The sequence below is a fragment of the Notechis scutatus genome, chromosome 2 (assembly GCF_049901735.1).
Source record: "Notechis scutatus isolate UNSWTSFEM ecotype Mainland chromosome 2, rNotScu1.2, whole genome shotgun sequence".
In the NCBI taxonomy this organism is placed as follows: Eukaryota; Metazoa; Chordata; class Lepidosauria; order Squamata; family Elapidae; genus Notechis; species Notechis scutatus.
In genome coordinates, this window is record NC_142010.1 from 237,766,105 (window position 1) to 237,788,812 (window position 22,708).

The 22,708-nt window shown below is 35.4% G+C and overlaps 1 protein-coding gene across 4 annotated transcripts in view; it reads right to left on the reverse strand.

The window, feature by feature from the left end:
* Positions 1-22,708, reverse strand: part of ERBIN (erbb2 interacting protein) — an 86,623-nt gene that overhangs the window by 30,488 nt on the left and 33,427 nt on the right. For all 4 annotated transcript variants that reach the window (XM_026670556.2, XM_087958359.1, XM_026670558.2 and 1 more), the window contains exons 4-15: positions 17,157-17,274; positions 11,162-11,240; positions 10,955-11,044; positions 8,989-9,045; positions 6,894-6,957; positions 6,418-6,492; positions 5,780-5,924; positions 4,756-4,828; positions 4,300-4,429; positions 2,969-3,084; positions 2,122-2,191; positions 672-771 (exon numbers count right to left, since the gene is read on the reverse strand). In XM_026670556.2, coding sequence (XP_026526341.2) covers positions 672-771; positions 2,122-2,191; positions 2,969-3,084; positions 4,300-4,429; positions 4,756-4,828; positions 5,780-5,924; positions 6,418-6,492; positions 6,894-6,957; positions 8,989-9,045; positions 10,955-11,044; positions 11,162-11,240; positions 17,157-17,274 — 1,117 coding nt within the window. The remainder of the gene's footprint in view (positions 1-671; positions 772-2,121; positions 2,192-2,968; positions 3,085-4,299; positions 4,430-4,755; positions 4,829-5,779; positions 5,925-6,417; positions 6,493-6,893; positions 6,958-8,988; positions 9,046-10,954; positions 11,045-11,161; positions 11,241-17,156; positions 17,275-22,708) is intronic.

The window sequence follows — 22,708 nt, forward strand, 5'->3', positions numbered from 1 at the left end:
GATATTGCACTCACACTGTCCTAGGGGCTTCAATTATCCATGTTTATAAACAGTAATGAGAGAAATTATGCACAACAAATCTATTCATCTCCTCATCCCAATTATAAAGACTTGATAAAGCATGAAGTAATTTATAAAATAGATAATGTGGTTCCATTCCTAATGTATTCCAGAAAGCAAAACTTCCGGCAGCTCCTAAATCATTTCACGAAGACTTCTTCTATATGCAGTTTAACTTGTACCTTTTTTTCCTTTTATATGAGACGGTAGATATGAACTACTTATTTTAATCTGAGCCATAACTTCCAATTTATTCTTTACTCAATGCTCAGAGTATGGCCAGAACAAAGACACAAAAGACATTCATTTATAAGTGCAGTAAAGTTACAGTGTAATGTATCTAAAACAGCAGTTGTTTAGATGCTGTCTCACAAGTCTGTAATTTGCCAAAACCTAAAAATCTTTCAGAATTTTAATGGTCATCGTATCAATATTAATACTGCCATACTGGTGAGAGCTATAGAATTTAAATATTGTTAATAGTTGTTTCTCCAATGAAACATGTTTATGGCTTTTGAAGGTGTTTTGAATTTCTAAGGTCAGGCAAACAAATCCAATCTAAGCATTTTTATTCCAAGTAGCATTTGTAAAATAATCAATATAATTATTACCATCTTCAGATCTTGGTTGTTGTGGGAACATATAATTAGTAACAACAGTTTCCTGTGTTTCTGGATCAACTTCTTTTTGAAGTGGAATGAGAGGTTTAGACTGTATGAAAGAAAGGAACATTTATGAATGCATATATAGATTATGCAGGTTAAACTACTACAATTTGTTTTTTTTTAAATCTAATTATATAACTTGCTGTAAAACATTAAATATGGTTCTTTAAGACCAGTTCAAAATTTGCTCTGGATTATTAGATGACTCGACTCTCAGATCTCAAAGGGACAGAATCTGCTACCATGGGAGAAAGCAACAAGGTCTACGAATGATTCATTGTGCCTGACTCCACAGAATCTTAGTTCAGTTCTGAAGGTATAGTGATAAGACAGTTACTGTATACAGCTCCAAAACTTAATTTATTATATTTGCTCTGCCACGTCATACTAAGAGATAAGCCATTATTTGGAATTCGTCATTGGTAATTATTTGGACACAAAGCAAATCTTATGTTGATAGCAAATGAATATCTAAGATATATAACTGTAAGATAAACCTGCATTGAAATGACATACACACACACATTGCCTATAATCCTGCATATTTTGTAAGCAGCCCAGAGAAATCTATGTGTGAGTTGGGCAACTATGTAAATGTGATAAATAAGTAAATAAATATTCATGTTTAATTATAGACCACAATGGGTATATAATGTGAGGTGGGTCACACGTTATATAGAAGGTGGGTCATTAGAGAGAGCTTATTTATAAATGTCGTATATGCCTGTAAAAAAAATAGTAAAAATCATGAAACCAAATATTCAATATGTTATTTGTTCAATCTATGAGGAAACAGATACAGTTCAAGTATTCATTCTTCTTATGGAAATACCAAAGAACTCAATTTCCAGTAATTAGACAAGCATATGTTTTACTGTGTAAGTAAAGCTTCCTTTTATATTTTACTGAAACATTTTCCTTCCTTCCTTCCTTCTTTCCTTCCTTCCATCCTTCCCCACTCCCTTCTGCCCAGAATGAGACACAGAGTGAGGGAGAGAGGGAGGAAGGCTTAAACTTTTCTTAACTAGCAAATTAGAAATATAATAAACATTATCTAACCCAAGAATTTTCAACTGCACTTTTATAGACATGGAAGGGAAGATATTTCTTAAGAAACTGAATAATAACTGCTCTGAAGAGTTTTTTGAATATCTAAAACCCTCTCGATGACAGTTCTTTCTCTTCATTTCTGGGCAAAGTAACAATAAAATATTTTTCTTATTAGAAATATAGCATCATATTCAATACAACACTTCATGATAAAAATATCAAATATACAAGCCAATATTATGAAGTAATTTCACAATATATTTTCAGTTCAAATGCTATTTTTAAAGAAAAATATGTTTCAAGGGAAAATATAAATACTAAATTATGAAATACAAATACCATTTACCTGATTATCTGATAACCACAAAGCAGTCAAATGTTGCAGTTGCAAAATGCTATAAGGCAAATACTTCAATCTGTGAATAAAAGTCAAGATGACTGTTTAGCTAATCAGCAAATCAAAAACAGTAATAATTATTTATTAGTAAAGTATAGCTATAAAATAGTCATCTTTCCACATTCTTATCCATTTTAATTGTGTATTTTTCTCTTTTTAATTATTATTGGGTTTACAAATTATTCTTCTGGTAAGTTCAGCCCTTTAAGTAGTTCCAGACAGTTTTACGCAGCTAGACTATGACTAAGTTCAGAAGCAGAGCTCAAGTAACACAGTGGTCATAGGAGTAGGCATTTGCACACTGCTCTGGAACATTAAATAATACTGTATAAATGAATTAAAGAGAGGCAAAAAGGAAAATCCACCATAATTTCTTCCATTTGTCACTTGGTCTCCCTGGTGTGAAATACTTCCCCTTATCTTGCCAACACAACTGCAGCCCCTGCAACCTTTAAACTTGTCTGGAATGAAAGCACGTTTCTCTTGCAAACAATGATGTGCTTTCCTCTGCCCGTTCCTGTCTAAATTCTTAAGTCACATTTTTAACGCTTCCTAGACATATCTTTTCCCACCAACAAAAACTATAAAATAATAAATCAAAATATTTTATATAAAGTATGCTTTACATAAAGAAAATCTATTACATGTTTATTCCACCTTCATCCAAAGAAACAGTAATTCCCCATCACTTTATGCTCATAACAATCCAATGTGGGAAATAGTGATTGGATTAAATCCATCCAGAGCTTCATTGTGACTAATAGAATATTCATGCAAAATAATTTAAGTTACAAACCTATTATCACTTAAATTTATAACTTTTAATTTCTGCATATCACCCATTTCCTCTGGAAGAACCTCCAATTTATTAGAATGAAGAAATAAAACAGTTACATATTTCCAGCTTCCAATCTGAAATAAATAAACATAATTTTGCAGAAGATTATTTTATCAATAATAAATGTATAATTGCTATTTTTCTGTTGAATATAAAAGTATATTTCAACATGTCAATTCTGAATTACCAACACTGATGAGAAAACACAGCTAAAAGATCATATTTCTGATTATATTTAGACTTTCTACTTTGCAGAAAATATATTTCACACTGAGATTACATGTATTTTTCTATCTAATGTATAGGAAGGCAATCTGCAGCCTCTATATCAGTCCTGAGCAACTCTTGTGCAGAACCTGGAAATCCAGTTGGTGCCATCTAATTAAGATAAGCCAATAAATACAGACTAAGATACTTTACCAATTGTGTCCTTTATGGTCAATTCTCTAAGTTTAAATACCAAAGCATCTAAGTACTGGAAGAAAAAGATAACCTTTGCACAACTGCTTCTGTTATAAGATCAGATGTTTTCTGAATCGGGAGGCCCTTTCGACAATTATAATCTATGCTATAATCATCTAACAACTCAACTACTGCAATGCATTCTGCATGGAGCTGTCCTTGAAAATCATTAGAAAGATTTAACTGATGCAGAATGCAGCAGTATGGGCATGACTTGTATCCTTCTGTGTGCAATTCAAGATACTTGTTATCTCTAAAGCCCTGCATGGTTTGTAGAAAGAGAGATCAGCAAAACATACTCTTATCTCTTTAAGTCTTTCCATTAGTGGAAGAGCAAGTTTGGATTCACTGTGCATTCTAATAACAGAAAAATCTTAATGCATCATCAAAAAAGATATAGAACATTTAGAGAGAGTATTTCATGGTCATGAAAACTGGATCCTTAATTTCCAAATATCAAAAATTGCAAATTTTGTCACATACAGGACAATGTTCCAGGTGGTAAAAAGTTTTTAACAGGTGTTTTCTTCCCCAGTTCCCCACTTTCTCATTACAAAGTAGTTACACTCTCCTAAACATTTATCATTTTTATTTCTTAAGATTTATATCCTGCTTTTTGAACCAATTTGTGCCATTATGAATCATTTGGCAGATAAATATACTTGAGTATTTTTATACCAGTTTTCCCAGAATCAAGAGTTCCAAAATTAGTTTCTAATTTATGTCAAAAAAAAAATTTAAAGTCACATTCTACTAGTTTTTTTAAATATCTCAATAATATCTAAACCTATAAAGACAAACAATTGGATCCATGAATAAAAGCATACCTCCGGTGGCAATTGTGTTAAAAAATTATGATCTGCAGCAAAAGTCCTTATATTAGAGAACTGTCCAATAGATGAAGGCAAAGTTTCAATTTCATTGAAGCTGCAATCCAGTTCTTCAATTGATGTTAACCTAAACCAAGTTGAATGAATAAAATCAGAATTGGATCATTTTATTTGTTAGTAGAATGTAAATTCAAGTATGCAAAATATAAACACTACCAATTGAAACTTGAATCACTACTGATTTGGACGAAGATCAATATCCCAAATCCCTATAAACCTCCAAAATAATTTGAATCTATTGGATATGCAGGATTATAAACTTCAAGATGGTTACAAATACAAACATCGGTATATTAATAGATTTGAAAGGCATTAGGTAATCTATTTAACTTATTCATTAAGAACCATTAAAAACAAAATGTTCTTTGTTAAAGAAGATGTAGAAATACCTACCCTCCTATGGAATCTGGCAAGTACATTAACTGATTTTCATCTATTTTAAGAACTGTTAATTTCTTTAGACAACCTGTTGTAAAAGAAATATTAAAATGGTAGTCATTCAGTATTCATATGACAATCCTCATCACTAGAGGAAACATGCAATAGCAATCTCTCCACATATCTTCCATTTTTTTATATGCAACTATTTCATTGTATCCTGTGCAAGCCTGAGTAGCAAGATTATTCTAGTCCTAGATCAATTGCAACCAACATCAAACCACATTATTACAGAAAAAAGTACTTATTTTAATTTATTGTTATTTATTATTAAAGGATAACGATGGATACTGTCAATTGAAGTGAAGAGAAAACAATTTATTTGCAAGTGTCCTTATGGCTACCACAGAGCAATATCTAAAACCATAAATACTTCATAATTGACAGACCTAATACTATATTCCCTTTGCCAGCTCTCTGATCACAAATAAAGCTGAACTGGGATGATGAAAACTCTAGACTAATAAATCTGGCAGCCACTATATTTTACAGCACTCTAACTAACGCAAGTCAATTTTGGAAATATTAATCTATCTACTGCATTATATTGGATTTATTAAACCATTGTCATGGGGGTGGAATCCTTGGTGCTCTCTGAGCTTGCTTTGTTTTCTTGCAGATATTTCTTTACTCGAACTAAGTAACATCATCAGAGCTGGTCTAGAGAACAACTAGCACTAATGTTACCTAGTTTGGATAATGAATCATCTGCAAGGAAACAAGCAAGTTCAGAGAGGACCAAGGATTCCTCATGTCAATCCTGAGCTACAAATATTCTCCTTTATTACTACCACTGTCATTGTTTCCATTGATGAAATTACTTTTAAGTTAACTTCAATATAAAATTGTTCTTTAAAATAAAAAAAAGACAAGGTATACTTTTTTTGTTTATGTGATACAAAAGTACATTTATGGTCTAAATAAAGACTGCAAAATGTTCTCATGGTTTTATGATATATTTATAGCTGACAATACTAACCAATGGACTCTGGCAGCTGCTGAAGTGAATTACTAGATAACAGCAGGTCTTGTAAACTTTCACATCCTGAAACACCTTCTTCAAGAGTTTCAATATTGTTTTTGGAAATATCCAAGTAGGTCAAGTGCTTCAAACTGCCCATAAACTGAAAATACAGAGGCACTGGTAAAATACAAAGCTTGTGAATTAAAACATGAATATACCCTACTCTGCAGGTAATGCAAATTAATTATAATACAATTTTTATTTGCGATGACATCAGATCAAACTTATGCTCTGTTACAAACTAGGATGTATACTTTAATCAAAGTTTTACACAATCCAAATTTAGAAAAAGACATTTCATTGTGGGATTCTACTAAAAATTTTAACCAATTCCCCCTCTCTATGAATTCAAGAAAATTGATATGCTATGTGACACAGAAAAATTAGTCCTTGTCATTTTCAGATTTTTATTCTGAAGGTATATTTGTTCAGTGTTTGCTGAATGGAAAGAGAACTTTTTTCATGAATCTCTTTCTAGACAGGTGACTAGCATTCTTGAACATAATTATTCACTTAGGCATTAAACATACTACTGAATTGTCATAGTAGTTGTAATATAAATATAAAATATAACAATAATAAATATACATTACCCCTGGAACAAGTGTTAGTTTGTTATCATCCATCCAAAATTCTTTTAACCCACTTAATTGTTCAAGTACTTCAGGCTGATAGAAATTTAAAAAAAAACACAACCATGTATTTTTATAACAGAATATTTAAAAGAAAATACAATATTAAGAGAGAAATATTGAGAATTTTGCTAATTCCTTTCATTTATTTATACACAGATGTTTTACTCTCTGCTCAAAATCTTTATTTTTATCAACTATTATTAAATTACATAAAACTAGAATTGTCAGTTCAATGCATATTTTCAATGTGTCACCAAAATGCCTCACCAATAGCAAAGAAAAGTTGAGAAAAAGCACTCAGCTTTAAAATGACATAACTCAATACAGTTAGCTTAGAAGATAAAAGTTAAACAATTTCTTATCTGATATTTTCTAAAAGATTTAAGGATATGACCTTTTAGCGAAACTGTTACTTAAGTGAAATTATTACTTACCACTTCTGTGAATTCATTACTTCCCAGATCTAGCCTCTCCAACTGAGTCAGTCTGTTCATGGTTCTGCAGAAATGAAGGAATTAAAAGTACTTAAGAGGAAATTTCAATTATATCTTATTTTCATCTACTCGTTCTGATGTATTTTAAATAAGCATTACACATTTAACAGTTCTAGAAAACATAGCAAATAGGATCAGAATTCATAAAAAGTAAGCAGTCGTATTATCTTATTACTTAAGATTAATTTAATTAAGATTAAATGATTTTGCTCTAAATGGTAGCATCTTCGTATATCTTCGTTTCCTGTGTTTTAATCTAATTGTAATAATTACTAATAAAATTTATATGCCCTTTATTTAAAACAGCAACTCTGTAAATAAAATAAATGGACACAATCCATTTATATATACAGATGCTCAAAGCTAAATTATGATAAGTTATTTGTTAAAATAATAAGGCAGGATACAGATAAAATAAATTAAATTGAAGACAAACGGACAGTCCATTATATAATGATGGGAAAGAAGTTAAAAATCAAAATTATGACACTTTTGTCATAATAAAAAAGACCTATTAGAGAAATCACACAAAACTCTATCAACAACTTTTTCAAATAAATAAAATTCACAAGGGAAAAAGAAAAAGCAACATGTTTCCTGGATACCCTCACCAGCAAAATTAGAATAGCAAATTAGAAACACAAGTCTATCCCAAAGCCTCCAACACCAATCAAGTATTCTATTATTACCAAGTAATAATAGAACCCAACCAAGTAAAAACAATCCAACCTCCCACAATAGAAACTGTGGAACAACACTATTTAGATGAGGACAAACAACTGCAGCAACACCGAACACGAGAAAAGGAATCAAATCATCTCTACAACTTTTCTCAACAAAATGGATACCCCATCAACTTTATCGAAAATGACCCCATCAACTTTACCAAGTGTCTCAACCTCAGCCCAATATAGCACAACCAACACAAGCTATGAAAAAGGATAACATTGCCAACTTTGCCATCAAAAACCATAAACACACTATTACAACCATTATGGTTATTGTTACTATTGCTGTAAACCAACGAATGCGCTCCAAAAATCCTAAGTAAACCAAAAGATCCAGCAGACCCAAAAGAAGAAACAAGAGTCACCTACAACATATAATGTAAGGATTATAACTGCCACTGTGTAGGACAAACAAGACAAGCAGAATGCATCCAGGATCAACTAGCAGTCAGAAGACAAGATTAAAAACTCTTTATTTTCACAGCACATGGATAGACTTAATATCATAGTTTCAACTGGAAACTGTGAGCATCCAGAACCAAAGTCCAAATATATTAGAGAATTCTTGGAATCCTGGCCTTCAGACAAATCAGCCATCAACAGGCACAGAGAGATAAAGGGGCTATTTACATCTAACCAAGACAGAGAACACAAACAGAAATGTTGTCTATAGATACCCCTCAAGTTATGACCATTCATTAAGCAACAGTCTGAAGTCACAAGAACATGATTACCATATCCAAGTAAACTGCAATCATATGATGACAATTTCTTATATTCCCTGCTGACTTCTCACAAGCAAAATCAATGGAGAAGCTGGCAAGAAATTGTGGTCACATGGCAACCCAGAGAGTGGTCATTTCATAGTGGTAACTGGTACTGCTGGAATTGCTATTTCTAAGCAATGTGATCATGTGACATCACACTTTACAACTGCACGCCTAGCTACAGCAATTCTGGTCCCAGCTGCTGTTGTAAACTGAGGACTGCTGTTGCACTGCAGTTATTTAAATATAGTTATGGTTTTTTTAAACTAAATGATAAATATTACAGACCTAAAAATGCTTTCAGAAATTTAAAAAAGGACAATGTGAATACAGCTATAAGGGAGAATTACTGTCAAAACGAATAATTGCATAGTTAGATGAAAAAGAAATAATACATAGTAATTCCAACAGAAACAAACCTCAAACAAGAAAATGGTCCTAGAACATCAAAACTACTCACAGTTGATTTAGAAATTCTGATTTTTATTATATTTAATGTATTTCATACCAAAATATACTCAAATATCACTGTATACTTACTTTGGCAACATTTTTAACTGGTTTTCTCGAAGTTCTAAAATCTGGAGTTTTGTTAACCTATAAAAGAAATACAATGAATTACTTTTTGAGAAGTATGAAATAAACCTATTACTATAACAGAGATTTGATTTAATTTGCAAGTTTAAACTATTAAAACATAAATTTGTGGCCTTAGCTAATAAAGAACATCCCTTCAAACCATGCTGCTTGTTTTCTCTAATAGATTTTTTTTATTTTACAAGAATAAGTTTCTAAGATCAAACATAAGTAGAATTTAAAATTATTTTAAAAAGTAAGCATACAATTCAACTGGTTTTTTTCCCTAAAATTACTTTACTGATTTTGTCTTCCTGAATGGAATCTTCTCTATTTCTCAGTAACAGGGTTCTCCAATTATGTTAGCCTAGTCTTCCTACTGATCAAAATAAATATGCATGTACTAGTTTTTACTGTCATAACATGAGGTATTTTTTCCTTACAAGTATTTAAAATTGATCTTAATCTCTGAATTCCTTTTTATTTAATATCCTCCAGGGTGTTTGTCTAAAACAGAACTGCAATCATTCATTCATCTACTTTGTATTCTCAAACCAGTGACTTGGATTGGGCGTGACCAATCAGGAAAACAGTTAAAACACAATATAAACAAAAAATAAATACAAATAGTAGCCAGGAGATAGCATAATTAGTTGGTGTCGGCATAACAGGAAACGGGGCTCTTCATACACACTGAACCCCATGTAGGTCTTCAAAATCTTCCAAAAGGTCAACATGGTCAGGACTATCAAAAGAGAAGGTATTTTAGAGCAGGGATTTCCAACCTTGGCAAATTTTAAGAATTGTGGACTTCAAATCCCAGAGTTCCTCAGCCATCTTTGTCCACAAGTCTTAAAAGTTGCCAAGGTTGGAGACCCCTGCTTTAGAGGGCATTTGCTACAGCAGAAAAGACATTCCTCTTGGTCCCCACCAACTGACATTCCTTGCCTGATAGAAGTCAGTAACTAAACATGATTAACCATGCTCTAAACTCAACGTTCGTTTGATCAGTTTCAACCTCAAAATTGCACTGGATATCAGCTTTGGGGTTTGGAACATTGATTTTATAATCGTGATTTGTGAAGCTTGCATCTGTGAATAATTTAGGTAGGGGCTTAGCTAGGAACCACAAAGCCACTGAGCCAAGGATTTTGTTGGGAATAATTTGAGAGTTGAGGAAAAACATTTTCCACCTTTTGCACAGAAGGATATTAGGATGGGAGAAGAGCCTTTTTAAACCTGCATTACCATTGCATTGACCCCAAAAGGCAATATCTAAATTATTGAAAACCCTTACCTACTGAATGTCCTGCCTTTTTATTATCCAACAAAGCTTCGTGAATGTTTTAACAGAGACCATTATGTTGAACTTCTGGAGGCCTAGTACAAGGTGATTTTCACTAAAGTAGCATTCTAGGTTTTTGAGTGTATGCTAAGGCCAGCTGGGATCTTTGAGATAATGGTTGCATTATCTGTATAAAGCACAAGTGGAAATACTTATTTGCCACACTAGGCAGATGAACATTTGGATTTGAGTTTTGTTTTTGTTTTTTTGCTAATGAGTTCATTTCCAAATTGAAGAGACATGGTGCTAAAATGCATCACTGCCTGACTTACCTATGTACACAAGATAAAATTTAAAATTAGACCTTGTGAATCACAACTTGTTCTCATCTTAGAGTTTTAATATGATTTCTAAATTACAAGCAAGAGCTTCAAGTCAATGTCCAATCCCTCTCTCCCCATAGAAGTTTTGCAAAAGAATCCAATGCTGACTTAAAGTTAACAAAAACCATGACTTGAGATCTACTATAGTTCTGAATTAAGATATTTTAGTACAAGGACATGGTCTACTGTTTGGAAGTTTCAACATTCAATCCTGTGTCATAGCCAATAGTGACTTGCCTTTTTAAACTTTTTTACAACTTACCTGCCAAAATTGGCTGGTAAGAATTCCAGAAAAGCATCATTCAGATATAATTGTGTTAGGTTTAACAACTGTGAAAATCCATCTGGAAGCCTAGATAAATTTAAACAGAGATAAATTTAACAAATACAAGATCATATTCTTAACCTGAAGGCACATGTAATACTCATTGTACAACACATTTAAAAAAAAAATTACAACAAAACTTACTTTGAAATAGGATTTACACTGGCCTCAACAATTGCTAAAACTTTACAGTTCTTGATATTTTCTGGAAACTCCTGTATACCTGTAGAATCAGAGCATTAAAAATATCAGAAAATGAGTAATGTGAGTTTAAGTTATAAAGATATTACATGGGAGATGACATTTAAACAAATAAAATGGATTTTCTGTACCTTATTTATAGCCAAAAGATTTACATTTCATCATTGGAAAGACAAAGATATGGCTCAAATTATGCAGTGGTCTGCAGAATTTACTCATATAGCTTAGCTAATAATAATACGTCTTTATTGATTAGCCCTTGGACCATATCAAAGTGCAAAGTTCCAACAACAATTTGTTACTAAAATTTAATAAAACCAATTCAAAATGAAATTTGATAAAATACTATTTAAAATGGAACTTGATAAAATACAATTTAAAATGGAATGTAGACAAAATACGATTTAAGATGAAATAGTAATAAAATACAATCCAAAATAAAATTGTAATAATGTACAATAATTTAAGATATAGAGAAAATATAATAACATTATATTTCGGAGTCGCCCTTGCAATCTACCCCAATCAATCCCACATATGCAGATCTCAACCGAATCATTTTGTTTAAATACTGTGCTACTTTAAATGTTATTTTCAAATTCTGGCCAGACATAAGGTAAGTTATTTTGATATGGGTATCCCAATGGGTTATTCGTCTGATATATAGACCAAGATCATATTAGCTATGAATGACTGTAACAAATCATGGCTTCTATTTATTGATATATATGTGCCTATTAATGTATAGTCTGCATGTTTGTTTCTTTTCTTCAGAATTCTTTGTTTTATGTATGTGTAGCGTTGCACAACTACTTCTCTTCAATTGTGCAATTATGACTTTTCTGTGAATTAGAGAAAGTTGAGTAGTAATAAAATGCTCCTATGAAGGTGCATTTACACTGTAGCAGCAATTTTTTAACTTATTTTTTATTTCAAATTTTGATTGAAACTACAAAAGGCAGAGCATTCTTGGATAAAAATGTAACCGCAAAAGCATTTGTGAAGCATAAACTACAAAGTTTGTATTTGGTTAGCTAATATAACAGGGTAGTGAAAATTGAACTACAGTGAGCATTGAACTGGTTAAATGTATTAATTCCTAATCTTATTTGAAATAGTGGCACAAAGATCTCACAAGCAATTTTTGTGGAACACATTTAATTCCTTCTGTCAGCCATTGGAAATAACATAAGCTCTTCATGAGGAACTGAATTCCATGTGAGCATCCTTTCAGTCAGTATCAATTTTGAAAGAATAAAAATAGGTTTTCTGTCTATCTGCTTTTGCTCAGTGTGGGATAGTCAAGGAACAATGACACTCGAAACATTACACTTTGAATGTGGAATTTATCACTTAGCTACAATGCAGACATCTTTTTTTAAAAAGCAACTCATCTGTTCCATTCTATAAATATTGAAGATGGTACACAATAATAAATTTGAAACTAAATATAGCAATAAGGCATTTGAAACAATATATCTGAAATTAATTGAAGTACCTAGTAAAAACAATGATCATACACACTGTCAGGTTTTTCTTATGTACAAACAAAAACTAAGAAGACTCATGTTTTAATCAAGTCCTGTATATCCTGCATATCAATATGTTAGTCTTTGCTACATTGTGATCTTTTTGATCTGACAAGAATGTGTCCTTATTTATTTTATACATGTTCCAAGTATAAAGATGCCTAGTATGTGCTCAGGTGGATCCAATTAAAATTTTCTTCTTAAAGATTGTTAATTCTGTGCTGGGTTAGTTGCCGAGTATGAAGCGTGAAAAACTAAAGTACTTGAGTCCAGACTCAAAAAATGATTATCTTTTCATGATGGAATCATAAAATATACAAAGAAAGGTCCATTTTCTCTGTAATTATGGATATTATCCAAGATACTGGTAAGATCAATCAGATCAACCACATGTTTGCTATCTTTCTACTGGCAGCAACATTGATGAATATCTGAATATAAAGTTACAAGAGTCCTTCCGGGGGTTTTTATAAATAAAAGACCACTTAGTAGCTAGTTTGAAACACCACTGAGAGACTACCGGTTTGTTCCTCGTCAGTGTTGGTATGGAATCCGCGATTGTGAGCGGTTTCGCCCGAGCTCACTTGCTGGAGGGTCCCGATCGAGACTGGAGCCATCCTGGTGGGGTGGTGAAGAAGGGGGAAATCGCCTGGAGGGTCGAGGAGAGCCGCAACTCCCCTCCCTGACAGGAAAATCCCTCCCAAAGGCAAGCTGCAGCTGTGGTCTTAAAATGGCCACCACAAAGACGAAGAACATTCTGGGAAACTAAGTTTTGTGCTGGAGAGAGAAGTAACGAGCAGAGTGTGAACCAGACAAAGGACATTGCTTTTGAGGTACCCCAATATCAAATTAAAGGGCTATTTTGGAGGAAAGTGTGTGGAAGCGGTGACCAGAGAAAGTGAGAAAGAAAATGGGTTTTTATATTTGGATTTGATTATTCTATTGGACTAATTTGGAGGAGAAATTTAAAGGAAAATACATTAACACAACAAAGGTTTAAAAATTAAACTGGACAGATATTGAACTGTGGGCACTTAAAGGGCATAACTAAATGCTGGAATTGAGTGTGTTGAAAAGAATAGCTAATGATTGAAATTAGTGAGCTTAATAAAAATATTACATTCAACAAAGAAAGTTAAAAAGAAAAAGACTCAAGGTACCACCTGATGGTACAGGAAAACTTTAGTATGTTTTAAAATAAGTGTCTGGTCTTTTTGAGACTTTGGATTTTGGAACTTTAAAGAAAATAAAACTTTATTATTGCCAGTCATTTGGGAAATGGTTGAGAGGCCAATTAGAGGATTTGAAATAAAGACTCAAGAGTATGAATTGTTGAAAATAAAACTCAAACGATATTGGCTGAAATAATATATTGGACTCTGAGATTGAATATATCTATTAAAGAAGAGGATTTCAGCTATTAAGGAAGAGGAAAGAAAAAGAAAAAAGGAGAAGATATAATGGAGGAGCTACTTGTTGATATAAGACTGGACTCATAAAATATAAGATCGGATAAGCAAGATACAAGGGACATGATAAAAATCAAACTTGAAATGTGTAATTATGTACTACAGAAATTAGAAATGGTGATTCAGCATACACAAGAACATAATAAACCAGAGGGGGAGGAGTTCTATAAAGAAGAAGCCAACTCAGAAGGACAAAAAGAACAACAATTATTTAAGCGGGGGGAATTAGAATTAAAAATTTGTGGTCTGATGGGATGATAAAAAGAGAATGGTTCGGAAAATGATTAAAGAGAGAAGGAAAAAGCAGAAAAAGGAAGTGCAAAAGAAAAATCAAAAGAGGGAGAGAGAAAAGTTTAATAACTGGAATGAGAAAAGGAGGGGAGTAAGAATGGGGGGAAAGGGAATTAAGAGAAAGGACCAAAAAATAAAGAGGAAACAAACAAGGATGAAAAGAAGGTACACTGTTCAAAGAGTGAATTAATATGAATTAATATGAATATATGCAATGAGAGATGTATGATATATATGCCACAGTGTTAATGTATTGTTATATGTAGATTGAAATAAAAAAAAACTTTGGGGAAAAAAAGAAACACCACTGAAATGTATTATTGGTTAAAACAATATCGACAATAAAGAAAGCTGATATTTTGTCATTATGTCTTATTGAAGATTGCAATGAGTGCCTAGTGCTTTTTTTAATCATGCAAATGATAGCAGTAGCTAGTTTACATACTCCATAAAAAAGTCTAGAACAGCGGTCGCCAACTGGTGGGCCGTGAGAAAATGTTGGTGGGCCACACAGAAATCTCACCCCCAGAGCACCCCCCCAAAGCAATTAATCCAGTCTGCGCAGAAACACAGGGCTGCGCTGGCCACATGGCCCACAGGAACCCTCCCCGCCCACTCACTCCTTACCCGGTAAACTTGCCTGCTAAATTTCTATTTTTCGGACCATCAGCTGTTCTGCTATGCCAGGAGATTTAGATTAGCTAGGAAACAGAAAATGGTTGCGTTTCTTGCTTTCTAGCTAGTCTTTAGATCTTCGGCTCTGCTTTTAAGTACAGCCGAACCTCCCTTAAGACTGAAGATTTGCTTGCAAACAAATTCAGTGCAGACTCACGGCAAGCAAATTTGAGAGACTGAGCTAGCCGATGGCAGATAGATAGAATGATTCTGTGAGCAACTCAGCAACTCAATCTGCCCGCTTTGCCTGATTTTGGGTAAAAGTTGCTCTTTCTTTAAAATAAAAAATTCAATATTTACATGCATGGTATGTTGTGAGTTAATTTTGTGAGTTTGCTTGCTAGCAAATTTTATGAGTTTGCTTGCAAGCAAATTTTATGTGACAGACTGAGCTAGCCAATGGCAGATAGATAGATTTCTGAATGAATCTGTGATTCTGTGAGCAACTCAATCTGCCTGCCTGCTTTGCCTGATTTTGGGTAAAAGTTGCTCTTTTTTATAAAAAAGTTCAATATTTATATAAATATTTATAATATTTACATATAAGCCATGCCCAGCCAGTCACATGACCACCAAGCCACACACACAAATTAAGCCACAACCACAGAACCAGTTAGTGGTCCCTGGGATCTAAAATTATGACTTTGGTGGTTCCTGAGGTCCAAAAGGTTGGCGACCCCTGGTCTAGATAAAGGAATCAATGTTTTACAAGCTATCCATGTTTTTTTTAATGCTTCTCAGAGTTCAGAATTGTGGGAAAGGTTATACTGGAATTGTATACACTAAAATATTTTATTTCTTTGCCCCACAAAGAAAGTATGACATTTTGTCTAGCTGTCAAAATAGTGATGACATTGTGAAATGAAACTGAAAATCTAGGCAACAAAAAGAAAGTCCACCATATAACATTACAATAGAATCAGCAATTGGAGTAGATTACAAATATTTACAGCAATCTCGGTTTTCAAGAAGGCCCTACTAAAAGCAGATTTGGAGAAGCCATATAATTTGTTGATACATAGAAATTAATCAAATAAAAAGTATTCAGTGATGAAACAAAAGAGAACACATCACACCTGCCCAATTGAGAATAAACATGGAATGCTAACCAACTGCCAGTGGGAAAGAAGGAAAAACAGAAGAGTGATGCTTAAATTCTAAACAAAAAGTATCACAAATTGAGGTAATTTGTTGTAAGTCACAATTCTAGCAGTACATTTTTTTAAACAAGGTAACTTATTTGAGCAATAATTAATGTCAATTTGAGTTTGAAACTTAGGTGTGTATTACTTATAAAACAGAATTCACATGTTCCCCTTCTTTCTTGCATGTCTGAATAAAGGAAACAGGAGCCAAGCTGGATTTGATATTGTTTTTGTTCACCTAGGTGAAAGCATCTAAGCAATTTTTACTGATCTTGCAAAGTAAATATGGACAGACTTGGTTAGGACTTGAAGGCCACCATGAATCCATAAATGTGTCATAAAGTTATATCTGAAGAAGGCGATGGCAGATCAAGAAAACTAAATTAATGTGTCCATAAAATAGTAATTGTCAGGTTGATGTAATGATTAATACACTGTAACAAACACAATAAAATGTGTTTGCTACAGTATATTATGCAGTAACAAACACAAAAATGATTCTACTGCAAGCAGATAAAAGCTCTCCAGTTACTATGATTTAAAATATATACATCTTCCATAACTATAGTCTCCAGTTTATTCTGCTTGCATAAGAAAGCATTATACAGGTTACTTTCAACTTCAGTTGTGCCATGCCAAAGCACATTCCTTTCTAGAAGAAAGAGGAAAAGTATTTTAGTGAAATCAATTGATTCAAAAAAAATTATGTCATGTATTATCACTTTTGGACCTTTGAACCCAAAATTATTTCCATAGATTCAGATATCTAAATGTCTAATTTTTATGAATTTGTTCTTTAGTGTTCATGATAATATTAGGAAAAACTCACCATTTTTGCTGACATCCAGTTCCCTGAGGTTTATGAGATTTGCTATGGATGCAGGCAATGTTGTTAATTCATTGTCCGGCAAACTCAACTTGTATAAAGACTGACAGTTAAAAAGTTGCTATTGAGACAAAAAATAAATAAGCAAAACTGTTAGTACTTATGAATCTTCAAAATTATCTGTAAAACGTTGTCTCTGAACAAATTTTTGAAAATAAGAATTCATAATTTAATATTGTAATACTTAAATAAGTAACACTTATATCTAATATTATAACTTTTAATGATTGGTGCATTTATTTTTATCAGTGAACACAGAGACACACATGGTTCTATTGAAGCTGGTAAGATTAGACTAGAGTTTGCATTTATAAAAATAAAAGCATGACAAACATGTGATTTACCCCACCACCAGCCAGCTTTTGAAGATTCCTTGGTGTAGTAGTCCAATATAAATTCTATAAATAATCACACAATTGGAGACTGTTTCTAATAACCTGTAAGAATTTATACTGGTAGAGTCAAGGTCAAGCACCAGTATTTCCCCTCCCCCACCCTTTTCCAACTTATGTGGTCTGACAAAAGTTTGAAAAATCAGGTTTCAACCAACCTTCAGTAATCTAAATACAAGTTCCCTAACTTTCATACAATCCAGATTTATGTAACAACTGAAATTTGTTGTTACATAACTTCCCTGCCAGCATGACCTATTACGGAGAAATCTGGGAGATGAAGTTAGTACATCTGGATAACAGTCATGTTGGGGAACAATGAATGAACAAAGTGGTATTGAATCCATGGCTTGAAAAGACTAGTTTTCAACTGGTACCTAAATAATAGTATAGTAAGTAGATGCTTCCTCAAATTTCAGGGGAAAAGCATTTCAGGGTGTAGAATTTTCACTGACACGATCAGACTGTGAATAGACATCAGATGACATTTCTCAGTAAAGGTTGCAAGTCCTTCCTGAGGTTAATAATCTGGCAGATCTTCTACAGGTTTACTTTGTTTAGCAACTGTCTCATACAACAACTATTTGCAGTTACAACAGCGATGAAAAGTAACTTTACACCTAATCCTTGTCTTTATGACCTTTACAGGTCTGTAAAGCAAAAGAAAGTTGAAGGAAGATGGTAAGCACAGCCACAGTTTCATTCAGCATCTGCTTCATTTAACAACCAAATTGCCAGTTGCAATTGAGGTCACTAAATTTGTAGTTTCAAATAACATAAAACCATAAAGCTAGCTCGGTAGTTAAAGGCAGACAGTGCATCGCAGTGCAGAGCAGATCCAAATTAACATGTTTCTATTAATCCTAAGTAAACATAACCCCATACAGAACAAAATCAACTCCACATTTTATGAATCAGGAACCACCCACCCACCTGTCTCAATCTTATTAGGATTCAGCCTTTTGTTTCTCCTGCACATGGCACTGGTTCAGAATCTGCACCACCTCTCCTAATTTGAATTATATAGAGAAGTCAAGTCAAGAGTGACTTTACCTCCACCCCACTCCACCAAATTTTGATGATTCCTAATGATTTCACAGATACCTTTAATAATATGGAAAGGGGGTGAGAGAATGTCTTGAGACACCCCAAGCATAGAGTTAGGGTGTAAAAGTACACTCGCCCAATATTACTGTCCAAAACTGTCCTTGCAAGTAGAGGAAGAAGCACTGTAACACAGTGCCCCCAGTTCCCAATTCCCAGAGATAGCCCAGGGGAATACTATTAGCAATACCAATAGCTGCTGAGAAATCCAACAGAATAAATAAACTCAAATTTTCTTTACCTCAGTTCCCATAAGAGACCATCCATCTCATCTAGTTGCACCTAAGAGCCAGCTTATTGTACAGACCCCCAATATTTCTGCCTAGTCAGTATGTGCTGGCAGATTTGGCATGTTCCAGATTTCTTTAAACAGTACCATCTACTGAGCCACAGTAGCACAGTGGTTAGAATGCAGTACTGCAGGCTACTTCTGCTGACTGCCAGCTGCCAGCAGTTTGCCAGTTCGGATCTCACCAGGCTCAAGGTTGACTCAGCCTTCCATCCTTCCAAGGTCGGTAAATGAGGACCCAGATTGTTGGGGGCGATATGCTGACTCTGTAAACTGTTTAGAGAGGGCTGTAAAGCATTGTGAAGCAGTATATAAGTATAAGTGCTACTGCTATCTATGGGGGTTCCAGAAATGTGCCTTCTTTGCCGTGGCAATCCATAAGACCTTGAAAACATTGTTTTCCCAGGCCTTGGGTTAAAATAAATGGAGCCCTTTGCTGGCTGTATTTTTGTCTATGCTTTGTGTAGAAAGGGTGTTAGTACTTACCTGATACGCCCATTCTCTTTGAGCTGTGAAGAGCATCCAGTAGTGGGAGGTACTTCAGTCTCTGCATGTCTAGGCTGGGCTTAATTTCTGGAACGCTCCTTCTCCTCCACGGGACTCCTCCCCAGCGTTCCCCAGTTTTGGCAAAGACAAGAGAATAACACCCTCGCCCTCAACACCCTAATGATTTGTTGGCCAAAACAGGACCCCACCAGACAGAAAAGGGGTGGGACTGGATGCTCTTCACAGCTCAAAGAGAACGGGTGTATCAGGTAAGTACCACGCCCTTTCTCCCATGAGCTGTTCAGAGCATCCAGTAGTGGGACATACCAAAGCTTGGCCTGTCCCACGGGAGGAACTCTGTGTGGCTTGGAATCCCCTCCTGGTCCCTGTGGACCCATTGCAGAACTCTTCTGCCAAAGGAGGCCTCAACGGATGAAAACATATATATTTTATAATGCCTAATGAAGAGCGATGGAGAGGCCCAGGTTGCAGCTCGTCAAATTTCAGTTATTGGTGATCCAATGTTGCTGCCGATGTTGCGGCGCTCTTTGATGAATGAGCTGTTATGCCCCTGGGCATCTGTAGTGATTAAGTCTGATCCGTTTTCGCTATCGCAGCCCATAGCCAATGGCCTATTGTGGAAGATGAGACCTTGCATCCCTGAGTGTTTGGTTGAAACAACACAAATAAAGCTTCCGTTTTTCTGAAAGTCGCTGTGCGGCGAATATACATTCACAATGCTTGCCTCACATCAAGCCGATGCCATTGTAGTTCCAATCCTTGAGATGGCCTGGGACAAAAGTTAGGAAGTATCAGCTCTTGTGCCCTGTGAAAGGCCAAATTAATTTTGGATATAAACGTAGGATCAGGATGAAGGACCACCCGTTCAGAATGGAAGACACAAAGATCTTGTCTGATCGACAAAACTGCCAGTTCCGAAATACGATGAGCGGAAGTTATCGCTACAAGGAAAACTACTTTATATGTCAGAAATTGGAGACTTGAGGATTTCAAGGGTTCGAAAGGGCACTTAGTAGACAAGGACCTTGTTAAGGTCCCAAATAGGATAATGGTGAACCTCTGGCGGATGTAAATTTGTGGCTCCTCGAAGGAAACTCCGCATGCATGGGTGATGAGAAAGAGACAGTAGACCCTCACAATTGACAACCGACGCCAAGGCCGCCACCTGTCTTTTCAATGTATTTGGAGATAATCCCTTGTCAAGCCCCTCTTGTAAAAACTCTAGGATCTAGTGATGGAGAGATAGGATCAATTTGAGACTTAGTACACCATTTGCAGAAACTGGATCACGTGGCATTGTAAATATGAGTTGTTGAGGGGCGTCTGGCAGCTTGGATAGTGGCGATAACTCTGTTGGAAAACTTTTCACTCTTCAGACGTCTCCGCTCAACCTCCAGATGGTTAAGTGCAACCATTGAGGGTCTGGATGTTGAAGGGGTCCCTGGGTTAGCAAAACCCTGTCCGGCAGAATTCTCCATGGTCTGGGCCAGTAAGGAGCTACGAGTACCAGCTCTGCCCTCTCGTCCAGCAGCTTCTGGATGACCTTGGGGATCAGTGGAAGTGGTGGGAATGCGTGCAGAAGGCTTGGGGATCAATGGCAGCAGAGCGCATTGAAGTTCTCCGCTCCTTGCGAGGGGTACCTGGAAATGAATCTTGGGAGCTGAGAGTTGAGGGGGGAAGCAAACAAATCTACTACCGGCTGCCTGAATCTCCTGACCGCCTCTTGAAACAGGGTCGGATGGAGGCGCCACTCCGATTGATCGATCGTGGCCCTGCTTAGCCAGTCTGCCTGTGTATTTGTATTTGACAGGCCTGAAATGTGCTCTGCTCTGATTGAAAGCACATTGTTCTCTGCCCAACGACCCAAGCCTCCGCTTCCCACATAATGTGTTTGGACTGCATGCCCCCTTGCTTGTTTATGTGAGCTTTTGCTATTACGTTGTTGGTCAAGATTAGTATGTGTTGATTGCGTACCTATGGAAGGAAGCTGCGAAGAGCCAGATGTACTGCTCAAAGCTCCAGCCAGTTTATGCTGCACGACTGTTCTATGGAGGACTAGCGGCCTTGGGCTGTGAACGATTGAAAGTGAGCTCCCCATCCAAACAGGCTGGCATCTGTGGCCATTAACCTTTTGGCGTGCTCCCCAGTAGCAAACTCCCGGCGTGTGGAGGAGTAGCCTCCGACTGCTTCTCCTATATGGCTAAACAGCGAGGAAGGGTGGAAGGAACTAAGTGTTTAAATCTTCCACCCCCAGACAGCATTCAGAGGGGGGAAGGAGAACGATATGACTCTGTTGTGAGCAAAAATGCTCACACCGCTGTTCAAATGTAATAAACTCTGTGGCTATTGCAATGGCAGGGGTAGAAAGAGCGGTTGTGGGGAGGGGGCACGGAACAACGCCGAAGCCTCCCTCTGCTTCAGGGCGCGAATCAGAACTTCCTGACAATGCGAGCGATCACCAACTGCCAGATGTTAAAGAGCCAACGTCGTGAGATGGTAATGCGATTAGGAGGCTAAAGAGTCCTAAAGACAAACTGGTCAATTTTCAAATCTGCTAATAAGAAACAAATTTTCCTGTTTTGGCCAAGGAAGAATCACAAGCACTGCCTATCCCGAACGAGGATGAGCCAAAACTGGGGAATACTAGGGAAGAGTCCCGTGGAGGAGGAGGAGCATTCCAGAAATTAAGCCCAGCCTAGACATGCAGAGACTGAAGCACTTCCCACTACTGGATGCTCTGAACAGCTCATGGGAGAATAAATGGATCACATTTTGTTTTGTATTGCATTTTTATGGTTCATTATATTGTGAGCTGCCCAGAGTCAGTCTGGAGTCAGGCAGCAACTAAACTGAGTTAAATAAATAAGTAAATAAATCTTATCAATAGCTGACTCTATCCCAAAACCAGGACTGAATCCAAATTGAAAGGAATAAATAAAATATATGTACAAAAATTGAAAGACACTAAAATACCCACAATAGAAGAAAGGTTTATAAAGATAATGGCAAAATTTATTTGATTAGAGAAACTACCTCTTGTGGACTTTTTGCTGAAAAAAGGAGAAAAATGAACTTGTATTCATGGGTTTGGGGATTAGAAAGGGTAGCTTACAGAAAGTAGGAAATTGTGATGCAACCTTAGAGAGAAAAAGTAAACTATAAATGCATTTATGACCACTGTCAAAAAGATTGGAAGGTGCTTC